The sequence below is a fragment of the Etheostoma cragini genome, chromosome 10 (genome assembly GCF_013103735.1).
Source record: "Etheostoma cragini isolate CJK2018 chromosome 10, CSU_Ecrag_1.0, whole genome shotgun sequence".
NCBI lineage: Eukaryota > Metazoa > Chordata > Actinopteri > Perciformes > Percidae > Etheostoma > Etheostoma cragini.
In genome coordinates this window covers 24,503,013-24,522,301 of record NC_048416.1, presented here as the reverse complement: position 1 = coordinate 24,522,301, position 19,289 = coordinate 24,503,013, and the positions used below count along the sequence as shown (strand labels likewise).

Sequence of the window (19,289 nt, the reverse complement as noted above, 5' to 3'; positions counted from 1 at the left end):
AAATATATTAGTACTGCAAATCATCCAGTGGCTTAACTGGGGAATATCAGAACCGTCATATTTCTAAACATACTTATTTAGAATGTTACTATCCAGATTCACAAGTAAAAAATACTCGGCATCTTTTTAAGAAACTTTTTTCACAGTTTCTGTTCAAAAGATACTGTACTGTTCCTGGTGTGGTTCCAGTGCTAAATACAGTCATATATAGTAAAGGTTTTAGTGTATACATGAAACATTTACATTGCACTGTATACTGTATGTTGTGAAAGCATTTCCATATCAAAAGAAAAAAAAACATTCCTTCTTCAGTCTTTAGCAGTTGTGAGTTACTACATAAATCACATACATAATACGCACCCACACAAATACAGACATATGCAACACACTAACACAGGGAGGATTACAGCCGCCTCTGTTCACACCCTCAGCTGGGCATCAAATGTTCGATTTCTCACCTCTTAAAAGGTTCAATAAGTGAGATATTTACAGCCAAGAAGCAAGAAACGACTACAGTGTGGGACTGCAGGGGTTTCACAAGGTTCAACACCAATGAGTCAAACGATTTTAGATCAAAAACACTGACAGATTGTGCTATAACTGGACACTGAAAGACATTACAGCTACAAAGAATTGAAAACCTTGTTTTGGAGCCCATAAACGCCAAAGCACTGTCACTGTTTTAGCATTCTGCATCAAATGACCTACCTTCTAGCTCTACTAGGAGGTATTGTTGCATGTATGTCCAAATGAACCTGAATTTCTACAGATAAAATGCAGCAAACAGGTATGTGTGTGTGTGTGTGTGTGTGTGTGTGTGTGTGTGTGTGTGTGTGTGTGTGTGTGTGTGTGTGTGTGTGTGTGAGAGAGAGTGGGGGGACTATAGATGAGATAAATTCTGCCAGCGATGCAACAGCTCCCTCTCATATAGTTCAATGAAGTCCATACATTACCTAATGCCCCTCTAACTGACAGAAGTTGGCCTGTAGGGAAGGGACCTGTCACGGACTGCCTCTGCGGTTGTAAATATAGGAGGAAGGGTTCATCCTGGAACGCCGGAGCACTTCATTCATCCTAGCCAACAGCTACCTAAATCGTCCAACAGAGGCAGAGCCTGGAAGCTTGGAGGACTGGCGGGGTGGGGGGAGCTCCAGAGATAGAAGGCCAGTTAAGGTTACCGTTGGCCAGGGAGGTGAGAGCTGCCAGGACTGAAAGTTGAACAGCCATAACATCAGCAGGCTGTGTGTCGTGGATTATGTAAGGACAAATGGGAACGATTACAGAGATTTTTCAGGACCTTCCAAAGCTTATTTATTTCGGTTGCCAAGATAACACAACTCACATCAGCTAGAGAGATAAGAATGTAAGTGGTAAACAACACAGAATGACGACTGGATAAAGATAATAGTTTTTAATGAGACGCATTTCCCTGTGATATGAAAAACAATTAGTTGACCAAGAATGTGTGTGTGCTTTTGTTTTTATTCCAGGAGGAGGTGTGCCCCACCTCACCAGGAGAGGAGGTTCAGAGGTGTGTGTGGTCATCAGCGGTCAACATCAAGGACAAGTTTATTTATGTGACACAGCCAACCTTGGACCGAGTGCTCATAGTTGACATCCAGTCTCAGAAGGCTGTTCAGGTAGTTTTCAGGATAAATTGGAAAACCAGGTTCATGTCAAGTGTGTCAGCAACGTTACAACAATGTATAAGTGATGTGGTTGGAGTTAACTATTTTACACAGAGAAATAACTTTTTCCTGTTTGGGGAAAGTGAAGGTTTTTCTGCTTCTATCTATGCCAAAAAAACATCAAGGTTGCAAAAGGCGAGTAACTTTCCTTTCTCTTTGACTTATTTTGTGAAACAGTTATAATACCAAAAACTCCCCAATAGAAAACACTACTTCATTTGATTTTGCTGAATGGAGGACATGCTTATGTCATTAAATAGTCTTTGACTCTAGATTTGATTTGATACAACACATAGTTCATCTAGAAACTCAAATATGGAGCATTGGACTGTACTTCAACATGCTCTAACTTTACCCAAAGTCCATGGGGAACGGTTTCCTTTTTGGAAGCAGCTTGCACATTAGATATGCCTACACAAATATTCTACTTGAGTAATAATTTAGTAAGATACTAACACGCAAGAGTAAGTGCTGTGGTGTGCCAATACTGACCCTCGCAAGCTCCATATGTTCCGTAGGAGGTGTGACATATTCTACAGGCGGTTGACTCATTAAATGTTTTGCCAGTGTTTGGCCTTTAACTGATTAACTTATATATGATAGTTCGAAATCAAGATTCTCAGTATTTGAATCAAGTAGGTTATGTTAAAGTGTTAAAGTAAGTAGGTTTACACCTGTTATTCTAAGGTGTCAGCTACATTTAATTAACATTTTATCTCATTTTGAAGTTGTAGGTACAGGTTCTGAACATTAATCAGGCTGCCACTTAAAACAGTTTATGCCTTCTCAACCAACAACAGCTGTATGTAGATCTCATTTAATTTTTTTTCATTCAATTATGTATAATTTTAGGTTCATTAAAGTGCCATCAAATACAACCTTAGTTTGACTACAGATTACAGGACTTTGTGACATCTGGTTCTACGTGTGTTGGATTTTTCTAAATGACTCTGTTGGGTTCCGACTTGACCAAAGCCTTAAGAGGGCTTCGCTCCTGCTCTTTTCCACTTGCCTTGATGATCTAAAGTGCGGTTTTTACAGCTTTAACATCAGTTTTCTCACCTTTGATTTACCTGTTAACCCCTGACCTGACCCATTTTGTACATGCTGCTACAGTCAAGACCTACACTTACCTGCTACATTGGTGTGGTGACCAAGTAACCCCGAGACCCACCTCTTCACCAAAACTGTAACCTGGCAACCCCTCATAGATACTGTATAGCAACATGGCAACTGCAGTTTTCCTCACAGATGGTGTAAGAGGCAATCCCTCAAACACTCTGCCACCTTGCAGCACCATTTATTTTCCTGAGGGAATTTATATTTTGCGAGGCAGACTCAGGGAGTTGCATAATTCCTTCATGACAACTTTCAACCCATTTCTAGTGAGCAGAGTTGAGTTAAATCATCGGTGTCAGTGGGCTTTTGGGTGTGTCAACCTAATCCAGGGTTGCTCAGATCCCTGCAGATGTTTCTGACACAGTGATGGCTGTTTACACCTTGCAAACCTCTTGGGGACTTGCCTGTAAGTAGGTTGGTGTCCCAGAGACTGTCACAAGCTCATTATTCAGGCGCCTGGAGGTTCAACATCACTGCATTATATCAGCAGTGGTTAATTAACCACCTGAACCCTTATCTTGTCTTGAATAGTAAGAGGGACATGATTTCTGGTTTATAGTTTCAGTTTTTAATGCTTTCCATTTCCTCATAGATTTATTGACATGATAAACGTGCGGAAACTAATAATAATAAGCAAACCGATGAAATGCTCGGTGAAGACTTTAATGTGGAGATTGTATTTGAATGTTAGGACTGATTAAGTGCACAAAGATCAATGTTTGAAGGTGCTGTACTGCTCTCCACGTTTCATCTCTGACAGATCTGGCACTAAAGTTCCACAGGCATATTGGCGGAGGATCTCGCTAATCTCTCCCAGCCAGAAAGAACTTGTTAGTCAAGAGTAAAAGAACAACATGAACACCTGTTTTCTCCAATGACTACATGCTCAGAGATTAGTTAGATTTCAACAGATAACCTCATCTTTGAAATAACCCCCTCAGGAGCTGTTTGCGCTCTCAGTGATACAATATTTATTTTGCCCAGATAAACAATACTATTAGAGCTGTTTGGCAAAACAAATAGTATGGAAAATAAGCTGCAGCCAAAGGACATTTTGGGAATACAGGGATGCAGTAATTTTCTTGAAAAAAGATGATTGCTTTTTCTTGCTGCTGTTTAGGTTGTAGCTACTGCATGCCATCTTCTCCCAGGTGCTTTCCCTTTGAGGTGGCTGTCTATCTGCACTCAGGTTGACTTAATGCACGAGGAGCGCTTCTTTGTCACAAGTGACTCATCTATTGTTCCGACTTGGGATATTGCGCCCGTGTGTCAAGTAACGGATAAAGACTGAAAGCTATTACTTCAGTGTGGTAAAGCAATTGTGTCTGTCACCACTTGATTTGAAATGCAGCTCAACACCAAAACCACCTTATACATAAAAAGCACACCTCTGCACTGCCTTGTTAAAAGAAGACTTGCTCCTGTCAACCGCTGACGCATTAGTCTGCAGGAAAACTTTTCAGAAGCATTACCACTGCACATCAAAAAAGGATCTCTTCAAAAGCAAAGTCTAGATTGCCTTGAATTCTTATTCTGTGGCCCTGCTTTCTTTAAAGGCTCAGTTTGGTTGTATTCGATTGTGTGTGTCCCCTCCAGACTGTCAGCACAGACCCTTATCCTGTGAAGCTTCACTATGACAAATCTCACGACCAGGTGTGGCTGCTCAGCTGGGGAGACATGGAGAAGAACTCGCCTACTCTCCAGGTGAGTCCACAATTCACTCTGTATTACACTTAAATGATAGTTATTGCTCTACAGAGTGTTATGCTTGTGAAATGGTTGAAAGGCCAAAAAATAGACATTCAAGGGCTAGTACATGTGCTTGTGTTGATTATTCTGTGTATTTTATTGATATAATGTCAGTCACGATTACCGTCAAGATTTTCCGAAACCCCAAAGTGGAGTCTTCTAATTGTTTGTTTTGTCCAAAGAACAGTTCAAAAACCAAGAAAAACTCTGTTTACAACACTATAAAACTGAAGTTTTTGTTTAAAAAGTGGCTCAAACAATAAATGGATTATCAAAATAGAGGCCAGTTAATTGACTAATTGTTTCGACCACAGAGCATTACCAATTGCATAGGTTTGTCAACAAAGGCAAGTACAAGGTCATAAAAACCACAATGATCATATTTACTCTAAAATACTTTATTCTACCTACAACAAACTAGGGCTGGGCGATATGGAGAAAATCAAAATATCACCAGTGTTGACTATTGGTGCTTTCACAAAATATCTACACAATGAGATTTTTGATAAATAATCATCAGTAATCTAGATATAATTACTAAGTGGGTAAAAGCAAATAGAACAGTTAAAGTCTGTTAAGTTCAGAAAATGAACTTACTTTACTGTAAAGCAGACTTTAAAACCAGGAAAAGACAAGACTTATGCCATATTACGATATCCAAAATCTAAGACAATATCTAGTCTCATCTCTTAATATCAATATACCGATATATTGCCCAGCTCTACAACAAACACATAACAAGTTTATAGCAACACACACACAGTGTGTAGTAAATAAACGTAATCCCCCATCTTGGCATGGCATTACAACTAATTAAATGTCCTGTTCTTCCCCTTTTCTCCAGCACGACATGAATGTGGCATTAATCGCTGCAGCCTCCCTTGGATATTTAATTGTTCATTTGTTTGTTTTGCTTGATGAGAGGGCAATTAATAGTCACTTAGTGTGGTGTGCAAGTATTTGGACACTGACACATTTTCAAATGTTTTGGCTCAGAGCTCCAGCACATTGGATTTGAAATAAAAACAAGAACTACTGAATACTGAATGAGGGTAAAATGCGGTTTGGTCACATCTGTAGTCAGAACAATATTCCACAACTACAAATCATAATACATCAGCCAATAAAAATGATTTCTTCATTATTTTAGCACATTTAATAGATTATGAAGAAAAAAATTATTTCAGAATTGTTTTTAAAACCCCATATACTGTAAGTTACGGGTCAATTTGATCCGAGGGATACGAGATGGTCCCAAAAGTGAAGACCATGCAAGGGTTAAATGATATGTGACCATGCTTTTGATATACTCAGCTGTTTTATCAACAATCCCAGGTATTTGAAACATCATGTCTTAAAAGAAACAGACCAGTACAAATAAATAAATCTCCTTTTTATGCCTTTGCACCAGAGAGAATGAGGCCTTTATTTCTAATTTCCTGTTCCTCAGATAATGCAATCTAAACTTCCTCCGTGTTTACCTGTTGATTGATTATTCAATATAATGTAAATTCCCACATCCCTTATTCAAGCAGAAAAGCAAGAGTAATGTCAGTTAAACTCTGCATTTTTATAAAATATCATCAATACATGCCCAACTTCATGCATTCATGTAGTACTTCATGAACAGTACGGTCAGTAATCAGTAATATACAAGGGTTAATAGTATCTCATGCATGTATTGATGATATTTAATAGACCATTATTATAAAGTTTTACCAGTTTCATTGATGGTAGCTAAAAATCTTTTGAATAAAAATGCAAAGTTGAACTGATATTACTCTTGATTTACTGCTTGAATAAGAGATTTGGGAATTTACAGTATATTGAATTAATCAATCGTCAAGTAAACATGGAGGAAGTTGAGTTTGCATTAACTGAGGAAGAAGAAATTAAGGCCTCATTCTATCTGGTGCTGAGGTATGGAGAGGAGATTTATGTTGTCTGCAATAAGCTGCAGGACAATGAAAGGGTTTTAATTCTTACACTGCTCACCTAATACAGATATAAACACCCTTAAATTGAATGAGTGTCATTACAAATTTATTTTAGATCCAGTGTGCCGGAATACAGAACAGATGAAATGTGAAGAAGTCCAAATACTAATTGCTGATACTAAATGCCACCATGACACAGACTTAAAGATCATGTCAGAAATAGAATCAATAAGTATGTCTGTATAAGAGTCGTCTTGATTCAGCTGGAGTGTTGTTGTTTTACTTCTTTAAATAAATCTGCTTGTCATCGCCAGCACAGAAATTTCTAATGCAGGGTTTGGTCTGTGGCAATTTGCTTTGTGGCACAATCAAAGCAAACCCTGCCTACACACAATCTCATCTCTGCTCACTTCCATGCATGCACAAGTATTATTTAGACAACAGTAACAACAGCACACATCGCCTCCGATCTCAAGAGGCTGAAGGCTTGTATTTAAAATCAGTGCACAGTTAAACGTGATAGCAACAGGTTGTGTGAGGTTTCTTTGAGTTTATTTTAAGGTTTAAATGAAATTAAACTCTTACTTTAAATGAAAAACGTCAATTACAAGTATTACTCGCTTGTGGTTGGGAGCTACAAATATACTGCCCGTGCTTAACACCCACCACCTTTTCATTGGTGTTCACCAGGTGATCAATCAGGCCAGTGGGAGAGTCTCCCACCACACCGTTCACACACAGCCGATCGGCAGACACTTCGACAAGGTGGACGACTTCTTCATTCCCGCCTCCAGCCTCATCATTAACCACATCAGGTGATCCAAGAACACTCCAAATGCAAATTCATTTTAAATCACATTCACCTCATTGGCATTTTTCACTTTTTTCTCCTAGGTGCTACAATAATGAATTGGACAGGCATTTTGTATGAAACTAAGTGTGTGCTTGTCTGTTAAGGCGGTAATTGAGGTTTTTGGAGAAAGACCCAGAGGTCATCTGTGCTGCAGAGGAGACCGGCCGATCACCTGAAATAGTTCGGAAAATAGACCTGCGTTACAGCGGCTGACAAATTAACTTTTTATACCTGAATTTATAAATCCAAAAGCTAATTAACAACTGTCATTTTTTAAATTAAAAAGAACAGTCTTGTTATTCATCCTGTAGGGATGGGCATTATAAACACAGATCACCATAGAAAAATGTTCTTGGTTAAAACGAATAATAAATAAGGGTTTTACGTAAATAAAACCAGAACACAATCATTTGCAAATCCTTTACAAAGACAATTTATTTAATGTTTAAACTCAAATATTCACTTTTTTTTATTTGATGCCTGCAACATGTTCCAAAAAAAGCTGGGACACTTGTCTTTGTTGTGTATTCAATTAAATCTAGGTGGAAAGGATTTGCTTTTATTCTGGTTTATTTGCGTTTTACACAATGTCCCAACTACACTGGAATTGGGGTTTGTTTTTATAACAGACTGTATATGGTATGGTCTGGCTACAAAGCTTATCCATAGGGGATAGGGAAGAAAACAGGATTGTTTGTAGTTATTTAAACCAATCAGAATCGCCTTGGGCGGCGCTTAGCCCTGGATACAGCGAAGGTGCCCTTGCAAAATAGATAGCAGAAAGGCTTTATCTCAGCAATGCACATGTGGTGAGCCGGACTACTTGAAACATAACTCAAAATTATAGTCAATTTTCTTTTGATTGATTTATCAAAATTGTTTTAACTCTAAATCAGACTGTTCCTACTTTAAATCTAAGGCAAACTATATCACTGGTGTAAATTCTTGAGGCAAGGTTGGTAATGTTAGAAAGCTAGCAAGAATTGAACGTAGCATCTCTTGGGGGCTCCCCAGACACACAGACGTGCACAAGACATTTCCTGAAACCATTTTCTTTTTAACCTTTCCAACGAAAGTGGCAGTGGCAACTCTTGCCAGGGTTTTTTCCTCCATTCTCCACTAGACTCAGGCTTGTTTACAGGAGAGGTAGAGTCCGCTTAGCCTGGCAGGAGGCATTTCATTGGCTCTTTCAAAGCGGGCTGCGAGATAGTGATTAGTGGACTACAGCAGCTACAGATGTCGGATCTTTTTTAGCTCCTTTTTCAGAGCCCATTAGTTATTTATTGCTGTCTGGGTGTAAAGACCATTTCAAACAATATCAAAAAAGTGTACATTGGAAATAGTTATCAACCCTGCCTTTAACTGACAAATCCCTGTGCCAACAAAGACAGTAAATACAACAAAGTGTATCACACTTTATCATCATCCAATTAGGCACTCAGAGAGCAAGCATACTGTCTCAAACACAAAATCCAGCATTATCGGTTTCTTTTTCCTTACACCATGGGAATTTAATCTTTAGGGAATCTTGTATCAAATATGTTGCCCTTCCTGGCATGCTGGACCTCAGTCCATCTGTAGCTGGACCCTGTGTCCCTATGTTTCTGTGTCTAAGTGACTGATGGGAACAACAATCTTTGAAATTTGTCCAGTATTAAGTGAGATAGCTGCAGTTGGCAGCGGCAAAACCAGCTACAATGTAAGTAAACAGGGCAATTGTTAAAAAGTAAAATCCTTTTTTTTTTTTTTAAACATCTGCGAAAATTCCATTTGCTAACCCACCAAACTTAATGGAAATAAATTTGTAAAATACACATAATTCATAGTTGAAAGAAAACAAAAAAAATATATGAAAAGACGATTTGGGTCATCTTTCCACTTTTCTAACCATCACCACTTTAGTTTTGGTTGAAACACATAGATTACCGAATGACATGTGACAATAGAATCCAAGTTGGTCAGTGGAAAAACAAGCCCTTTTGTGAAGTTAAATATAAGCTGGACAATTGACTTGTTAACTTACATTGTAGCTTGTTTCGCTGCCGCTGGACTGCAATGTTCCAGCTTAATACTGGACCAATGTCAAAGGTTGTTGTTGATCAGTTACGTAGACACAAAAACATAGGAAAATAGGGTCCAGGTTGCCCTTTAAGTCTTTTTGGCAAACAGTTATGTATGTTTTTCACAATTAAATAAAACTTCTGCATAAAAGCTACATAAAACAGCAGCCAGAGAGGGACAGTTGGCACCTCACCTGCTCTTTTTAAAAAACAAACATTTTAACAATTTATTAAGCTGTGGTATTTATAAGTCATAAGCAGTTTTCACATTCAGGCTTAACTTGGACAGAGAAAAGCCCGTCCTAAACGCTTGACAAATGTCATGGAGAGGTCAGGAACAAGCAGGAGGTCTGGAGGATTTTAGGATTTTAACGGTCCCCTTGAGAGGAGGAACAGGCTCTGTGTGTGTTTGTGGCAAAGCTGTAATTAGATCCACTGAGGTCTGCAGGAAAGATTGCAGGAAAGTGTGTTACCATTTTTTATTGCAGTGTTAGAAAACTGCCATCTTTACCAACTAGTTGCTCATAACTTTTAATGCCCTTAAAAATAGGCTTACTGTATGCTACTGTCAGGTCCTCTTATTGTGAATGTTTATTTACGTGGCTCAGATGTAAAACAAATGCCTCCTTTACATTGTAAAAAAATCTTTTTTAATGGTTTTATTGCAATTCCTTGATTAATTTATAAACCATTAGTATACAAGTATATTCTGCGGTACAATTTCCATATCCTTAAACTTTTTCAAATTTCTTTTTACAATTTCTATATGTACATATCTGTGCAATTCACACAGTGCTGATAACAAAAAACAACAAAAGCACCCCTCATAAATATAGAAAAATTCCCAAAAATAAAATAAATAAGAAAGAATAAAGAAATATATCTACGTATACGCATATACCCATACATCGGCACCCCTATGCACTTCAAAACTTACATCTATGTATCTATAGATATATCTATAGATATATAGATATATCTATATATCTATATATATAGATATATATACATATATACATACACACACACACACAGTACGCATACACATACAGTAAATACATGTAATCTAAACTTGACTCTAAGAAATATAGGAGTCGATTTGTGTGTAAACAAACTCACACCATACACAATATCTTAGCTCATTCATTCATTATTGATATTTGTATTACTTTTGATAGTTTTATATATTTTTCAAAGAGTTTACTCTTATCTTTATTATAAGTTTTGATCAACACCATTATAAAGGGGTGTTCTTCTCTGGTGGCTTAACTTCTGATATTTTTTAAAGATATGACCTCCCCTGCAGACATTTGTAAAAATCGCAGTGTTCAAAGTTGTACCTAGTAACTGAAATGAGTCTACTTTTTTTTTCTCTTCAAGCATTTGTATATATGAGGTCAATCCTTTTGATGCCCATATTTTCAGTATATTATCTCTCTTGCCAGGTACAAATTCTGAATCCCAAGCCATTTCTCTAAAAATTCTCAAATCATCCTTTATTTTGTGATTTGAGATATTTTAGTTAAACTTTTATTTCTTTATAAAATAAAAATCTGCCCATTTATTCAGTCCTATTATTTGTTTACTCTGCTACTATTTATATAAGGTAATGTTTTATGAATATTGCTACAAATTCCTTTTGTATTAGTAACCACTTTCCGTCTGCTTTATCTTTTGTCCAAAACATTGTTGTATAACCTGTGTTGCTTGAAAATAACTCAGATTGGGCACGCCTAGGCCCCCTCCTTCTTTGTTATGGTTAGTTTCTTAAATTTAACTCTTTTCCTTTTATTGTTCCTAACAAAGCTTGTTATTAATAGATTCCAACGCTTAAACAATGCAGTTAATACTGGAATTGGTAATGTCTGAAAATTACGAATTCCAACGAACATGCACATTGTATAAATCTTGTGCATCTCAATAGTTACACAAAATGTCAAGTTGATGTGTAGTGCTTTAACTCCTACAACCATACAGGTAAAGATGCCTACTCATTGTATAGCTGCAATAATGTGGACAGGCTGCTAAATTTAACTGATGATATTAGGTTATTCTGTCACGGTTTACTATTTCTCATTTTTAGAGCTGCAACAAACATTTTTTTTCGTAACCTATTCTGCCAATTTTCTCAATCAAAATTTAATTAGGAAAATGTGAAATGCCCCTTGCAAGTGTGACTGGCAGTTCAAAACCTAAAGTTAGTAAGCAAAATCAGACTTAATTCATGATGTGATTCACGACATTCAGATAAACGCGGGTGGAAATATCACATTGAGAAGCTGTTGGTTCTCCCTGTGAAGTTGTGAAGTGTTAACAGTGGTGTACAATAGTTTTCTTGTTGGGAGAATAAATCAGTGTACAGTTGAAGTATAAAGAGCTTATAGTACAATATGCGCATGGATATTTTTTATTCAGACAGTTGTTGTTACTGCAGAAAACTTTAAATTAACTACTGCCTTGTGGCCTTCTTTGTCATCTTTTACCGAGACAGACATTTGTCTGTTGGCAGGAACGCAGTATTGATTAGTCGATTTAGTAACATGAGCAGTGTGCGAACAGCCGACATATATTCAACAACTTCCGGGGATTGTTTAATGACTAGGGAATTCCCTCAGCAGCTACTATAAAGCGAGCAGGAACTTCTGGGGGCTGTCATTCATTAAAACCATTGACATACGGTCAGGTAACTGTGCATGTCAGCGAAAAAAGCTGTTATTTCATATTTTTACCCACAGTACCTGGCAGTAGCCAGCAGCTCAGGCTGCCTGCACCTATTTTTCGCACAGACACAGGCAAAACAAGCCAAGCAAGATGTTGATTCATGTTTTTGCGCTGGAGGATGGCTGAACAAGAATTGCTGTGTTACAGATCTTTCACTGTGCAACAATCATTAATGTTGCCCGCAGGATATTTAACTGCAGAGCAAGTGTTGTGACCCAGTCATTTAAAAAAAATATATAAATATACTGACATGATGATAATAACATGGGAAGTAGCTTTAGTTAAACATAACCGTGTTGAGCCAAACCAGGGAGAATCTTTAATGCATTAATCATTTGTACAAACGGCAGCTGTCAGTTTGGCTTAGAGCAATCTGGGTCTGCCTTTGAAGCAACGCAGCTCTGTTCACATCAGAGCGAGGTCAAAAAATGTCTGGTTATTAATTTCATCATGTATCAAAATGAAAAACATCTTGCTTTTGCTTTTCGTGAAAATAATCATGTTATCGCAGGACAAATGCACCATTGACCTTACGCTTCTCAGCATTTTACTAAAAGTTCACAGAATCTGTGCACTACCATTCTCACAACAGATACAATCAAAATCAAAACAATTTCAGCGGTGTTTGACAGGCAAAGCAGTTATTTAAGTATGCAAATCATCAGTGGATGGAATAGGCAGATGGTTTCAGATTTAAACTGCACAGTAAATGTATTTTATAGTATTTTATTTTTTCTAAAATCTTATGTCTTAGTTCTTATACAGGTTGGACAAGATAGGATCAAAAACCAGTCTTATGAGTATCAGAGCTCTTTGTTTGGATTTAATCTAATGCATTCAGTTTACCAAGTCTTCTAAAGCCTGTTTGGTTGGTTTAACGAGGACAAAAGTTCAGTTTATGTCTATCACAATACAGTCAAGACTACCGGTAGCCACAAAACATTAAATACTACTCCAACAATGTTAAAACAAGCTCACTATAGTTTATAACAGATCTTTTGACAGTGGCCATGTGGGAAATCTGATCAGAGAACTACTCAAACTACAAAACAACAGACCACAATTTATGTCAGAAATCCATCAGATTGTCCGACAGCTACTAGACATCAAACTACGAAACCAAACCAATTTGACGTAATTTCAAATTAAGACTTAGAAAAAACCTCACTGCAGGCTTATGCCGGGGCCCAGTGGTCAGAACTATCTCTGGATCAATGACTCCATTCACAGGGGATGATAATGTGGGCCATGGATTTCAAATAGCCATTTTCTGTTCGCAGGTAGAGACAGCTTGGTGTTCAAACGGCATGAAAGATGATGAATGATGGCATGATTGAAGTGGCTGTCAGCATCGTCTCAGCTGGTATTCCCATTTAATTGAGGCCTCTCAGGTCCTTGCAAATTCCCCGTTACCTCGTTCAGCTGTTAAAAAGTAATGTGCCGTTAAGATTCTTTCAGTTTTTGTAATGAATATTATTTTCAGTGATCCATGCCCACATATTAAACTGCTATAATTCTATTAGAGGGTGGCGGGGGGTGTAGATGATGCTAGGGTGTCAATATGAAGATTGTCAGGGACCAGTATTTGGCTGTTGAAGTGTAAAATGGATCTCTCAGCAATCATATTTCCTTTTTCTGAACCTCTTTTAAAAATTATGCCAGTCAAACAATTACCACAATTACCAAGTACGAATCAATTGCAATTTTGTTTTTCAGGTTGATGCATCTTGATATGTGGATTGCACATATCAAGATGCATCAAGTCTTATTTTAAGATGCTACCAATGCTGCTGCTTTAGAATTAATGAACCTTGGAAACAATAAGTATCGTCATTCTTCACTGGCGCATTCCTGAAGAAATACAATTTTAAAATTACTTTAACTCACATTTCCTACTGTCTTAACATCTAAAAAGGCTTGAGTGTTGGTGCAGACACCCCTCAAATGTATTATCAACTCATTTATTTACTTATTAACAAGGTTTTGCTGCTCTGCTGTTGCACAATTGTTAGCTACTCTGAGAGACTACAGCTGCTGTCCCATCAGCATGCTTACATGCTTCTAATGACAAGGCTAACATGTTGATGTTAAGTGTTTGCGTTCACCATCTTAGTTTAGCGCGTTGAGCATGCTACTGTAGGTAGCACTCAGAGAATACACTGAAGCTAATGACTAGGTTTTTAGGTATTTTCGTCATGAACTAAAGTATTAAACATGTTAAAAATGTGACCCGATAATGTTGCTAAATGAGTTAACTGATCACCAAGGTTTATATTCCATTAATTTTGGGGCGGACATGACATGGCAATCCTTCCAACAGTTTAAGACATTTCACCATAACTGGTACTCAAAGTCAGGGGATCACTAAAGTCATAAAGATACTAGATGATGATATATTAAGAACTTTGACCTGCGGGTGGCACATTAAAAGTTGGATCATTACCAAACTCTGCAGACTTCATCCTCTGAGAACCACGGATCTCTGCACACCATTTGATGGCTATCTATCCTGTAGTTGAGATATTTCAATCTGGACTGACCGATCGTCCTTGCAATAGAGCCAAGTCATAATTTGGGGTTTACAAGAAGTCCAAATGTGTTATTGATTATATCATTTTCTTTGTTTTGTCTCATCTACAGATTTGGCCTCATCCTTCACCGAAATGAGCCTGTCCTCCACAAGATCGACCTGGAGACGACATTGTATGTGAAAAACATCAGTTTACGGGAATATAACTGCATCCCCAAGTCTGTAGCTTACACCCATCTCGGCGGCTACTACTTTGTCAACTGCAGGCCCGACTCCACCGGCGCCACGCAGCCACAACTCATCTTGGACAGTGTAACAGATAGTGTGATCGGCCAAAACCGTGATGTCACCGGCACTCCATACGTGTCTCCAGATGGCCACTACTTGGTCACAGTCGACGATGGCGACGGCCTGATGAGGATCCAGGTGATCTCAGAGCATGGAGAGATCCAGGAGCCATTTGACATCCACACCAACCTCCACCTGTCTGATCTGGCCTTCCAGCACTCGTTCACAGAGATCCACCAGTACAACGTGTTCGGCAGCTCCGGCCGTCAAACTGACGCTCTGTTTGTGGAGCTGAGCACCGGCAAAGTGAAGATGATCAAGAGTTTGAAAGAGGCCACCAAGTCGCCGGAGTGGCCGTGGAGCAGCAGGAACAGGGTAATGGTGGGCAGCGGACTGTTCGGACAGTACCTCATGACCCCATCCAGAGAGTCCCTCTTCATCCTTGACGGACGACTCAACAAGCTCAACTGTGAAATCACTGATGTCCTCAAAGGCAACGTGGTGGTGTGGGTTGGGGATTCTTAGACTGTAACGTCAAGACGCAATGAGCTTTCTTTTCCTCAAAAGGTACTCTTGCACTGAATTCTGTCGCAGATTTTTTTTATTTTGTGGGAACGCAAAAACAAAAACCACAGATTCAGAAACCAAATTTGTAAATCCATTGGATGAGAACCTGTCATCCAAAAAAAGAATAATAATAAAGTGAGGGAGAAATTGATTGATATGGTCCCAAAGCAAAGTTTTTTCCCCCCACTGGGTGGTTCACATTTAAGTGAACATAAAGTTGCTTGCTGGTAATCTTTTTCAGGAAGTTATGAATCCATAACTATGCTAAGAATATTACTATTCACAATCGGTTGTATTCAGTGTGTTGGGAATGCTGTAGATAATCTTTGAGCAAAACTAATATTTAAGTGAATTGGCAGAAATATATATACTGTATATGTCCTGAATAACTTGTAATTTATGTTTACCCATCACCGACTTTTTCCTGTGCCTTCAAGGAAAATTCCCCTCCATCAGAGGAATTAGAGTAATTATTCCCAGTGTGACTGCAGACTACACCTCCTCCTTTGACCCCTGCATTTGTGGTGAGCGTGGTTCCTCACAAATCTACCACTCTCGTCTATCTGTCCATCCAACGCAGCCGATTCAGTCTAATTAAAACGAGCCCTTGCTGTGATCCCATCCTGTTTGAAGTGGAGGCCTAGAGACTAAGTGGTTCATTACGGTTGTGCACTCTGTAACATTTGAATAGAAATTATAACCAGCGTTGGAAGGTTTTGAATGGTATTTATGTTGTTTTCCTTTTTAGTCCAAAGCAGAAAAATGAAAGTCAGTGGCGATGTTAGTAAAATTGTTCCTTATTTATACGGTATGTATAATTAGAAGTATGTCAGAACGTTCCTTTGCGATGAGTCGATCGAGCGGGTAATTTGTGTTTGTGCGTGTGTGTATGCGAGTGTGTGCGTGTAGAGAATCATGACTTTAATTTCCCTGGACCAAAAAAATTATTAGAAAAGCATCTTAGAGTGTAATATAGTAAACTGTTGAAAACCAAGCATTGTCTGCTCGGTTTGACAGCATGTTTCAAGTAGAAGTTTTAATGTGAAGTGATGATGAGCTAGCACACTGGGGAGTGGGGTAGATGTATTGTGTAGAGGGGTCTTTGAGGCTTTGAATATGACAAACTCTTTTTGAATGCTCCTGCAGTAGACACGTAGCTGGCCAGTCAATGAAACAGTTTCCTAGCTGGATACATTTCTATGCATTTTCACCCTCGCACTCAAAATGGGCAACTGTATCTCAAATTTAGTAAGGACTTTTGAAGTGTACAGGTTATATAAAGTCATTCTTTCTTTTCTGTTAAACCTTATTCAACTATATGATTTTAATTTTCTTTCCCCTGTCACATGTTTTCCAACCTTTAAATCTGACTGTACTGCTGATGATGACCTCTTACCTATTCTCTCTATTTATGTTCTGTACATAGCGGCTGACCATTAGTTTCCCATTTAATGTAAAGATTCCTGCAGGTTCTGTTCATAATCAACACACTCCTTTTTATGAAATGGAAAAACACAGCTGTCATTATTAACATCTTGTACTCCAAGCACATTGTGAACACACGCTGCTTTCACCTACACATAGCCATGTTGTATGTTTCTTCATGTGATTGTTATTTATATAGAGAAAACACATGCTAGTCATTTTAACCAACAATAAAAATTAGACCATGAAAAACAAGTGTATCGTCTCTTTTCCTTGTAAATACAACCTTTTAAATTGTAGCTGTTGGTACACAGACACATCACGCAATGGCAAGTATCCTACAGGAGTTAAAGCAGCCTGTTGCTAATTAATATGCTACAAGAACAAGGTCAAGACTCTTGTCCCTTTGGGTATATTTATCTTGCAACAAAACATAACATATTGTTATCAATAGCAAACAAAGAAAATACAATTGTAAGTCTTTGAGCTGTGTTAAGTGAAAGAAAAGCAGACAATTACCAGGAAAAGGAGGGCAGTAAGGGTTGAAGTAACTTGTCATGTAGTTAGTTTACAGTAATTTACTTGATAAAGCTCTAAGACCGAAGCCTATTTAAATGGTTAGGGTGCAGGATTTTTTTTAAAGTTCTGATCTGCTACTTTTGGTTACGCACCTGCCCGACAAATTGTGATTGGCATGGATGTGACTGATCTTTTGACACCCTGAAGGCTAAATAAAATTTAAAAAAAGATACACTTCCTGATCTCCACTTTGAGCTGAGAGTAGATTTGGGGAGCTCAGGGTGATGTAAGACTAAACTGAACTAAAGCTCACCTGCAAGTGCTAAACTGAAATGGTACAAAAGAACCATAATTACTATACAAGCAAGTGGTTTAGAATCAAACACATAGTAAAAGTCTTCCATTTAAAACTTTTCCTGAGTAAACATACACAAGGAGTAATGGAAATAATCGTAGTCTAGTGTAGAGTATGTTTCACTGAAACCTTTGCTAACAGGAAGTGTCTGCACCGAGGACTAACATGGCATTTACATGTAACGGTTTTCACAATGTATGCAGGATCAGCATTTTGTCTTTAAAATATTGGATTAGGAATTTTGCAAACTGAAACCTTGTCGTGAATATGTTGGCAAAGCAAGTGTAAAATACAAATTATTATTTGCTGTGGCCATATTTGCCCTTAAACTACATCTGTCATCTTTGGTAGAAATATTATTGTTGGTTCTTTTCTCAAAAAAGAACAAATTTTGTAAATTTACAATGAGTTAAGTGTTTCAAGTGCATTTTTTTCATTTCTTAAGGGTCAGATGTGAAAATGAAATATCTCAAAATCAGCTCATCTGTAAACAACAAAGACATCTATTACCCGCTCTAAAGCCAATTTCATTCACTGCATTTTTCTTTATCAAATTTACATTCATGAAAGACAAATCCAGTGTATCATCAATGACATGTAATTTTCTTCTCAAGGATTTCTCTGCTGAAAACATTCAAAATGCTTGTGTTTCACTACAGCTAACACTTTCAGATATGTTACTGTTCCCATCGGGGCTTATTCATCTTTAAAGTGTATGTGGCTGCAGGTTCAGTCGGGTGTTTTGGATAAAAGGATCCTCCAAACTGCATAAAGCTGTAGACTTATCTTTGAAATCTATGTGGAGAGGTACTTCCGTTTCAACAACCCCTACATCAGATAAGCCTCTTCCACTGATGATGAAAACCTACTGCATTCAACCAAGTCTCTGCCAAAAAAGAACATTATTCTTATTCTTTATTTTATAAAAAAGGACAACAAACATTTATTAAAATTTTTGTAAATGTGCCCGTGTTAGCCAGCCGGCTACTGTAGTCCTTTGGCCCGATGATTTTAGACCAGACCAACAGGAAACAGCATGACATTAGTACACATTACACTATACAGACAGAAGTCAACAAGAAACCATACAGACAGCTAGAGCAACCCATATGCTTTCTCAGTAAGCCACACAGATTCTTTGCTTCTGTATTTACTATACAATTCATTTATGGTGTCTTCAAGTTCTACACCTGTTGCTGAGACTAAAACTGCTCTTTTGCAAGATCAATACATTTTCCAGGTTGTTCTATCACTCTGCGTTGTTGCATATACATCAGTATAGTTTATTATTCAACTTCTAAATGTCCTGCTCTGTAGGCTTTTGCTGATTAGCAATCCCATCGTATATTGACAATTAAAGGGATGATCCACGGTTGTTTTTTTTCCTATGCCGATATCAAGACAATTTAACTTACTATGAGAATTAAGATGTTATGAAAATAATGTCTAGAATCTGTGCCCTACTGTTCATTTAGAGA

General features: G+C 37.9%; 1 protein-coding gene across 2 annotated transcripts in view; it reads left to right on the top strand.

The window, feature by feature from the left end:
• fstl5 (follistatin-like 5) overlaps positions 1 to 17,174 on the top strand; it is a 151,968-nt gene extending 134,794 nt beyond the window's left edge. For both annotated transcript variants that reach the window (XM_034883342.1, XM_034883343.1), the window contains 4 exons: positions 1,491 to 1,640; positions 4,404 to 4,511; positions 7,184 to 7,308; positions 14,768 to 17,174. In XM_034883342.1, the coding sequence (XP_034739233.1) occupies positions 1,491 to 1,640; positions 4,404 to 4,511; positions 7,184 to 7,308; positions 14,768 to 15,470 (1,086 nt within the window). In that variant the 3' untranslated portion in view covers positions 15,471 to 17,174. The remainder of the gene's footprint in view (positions 1 to 1,490; positions 1,641 to 4,403; positions 4,512 to 7,183; positions 7,309 to 14,767) is intronic.
• Positions 17,175 to 19,289: the final 2,115 nt, after the last annotated feature.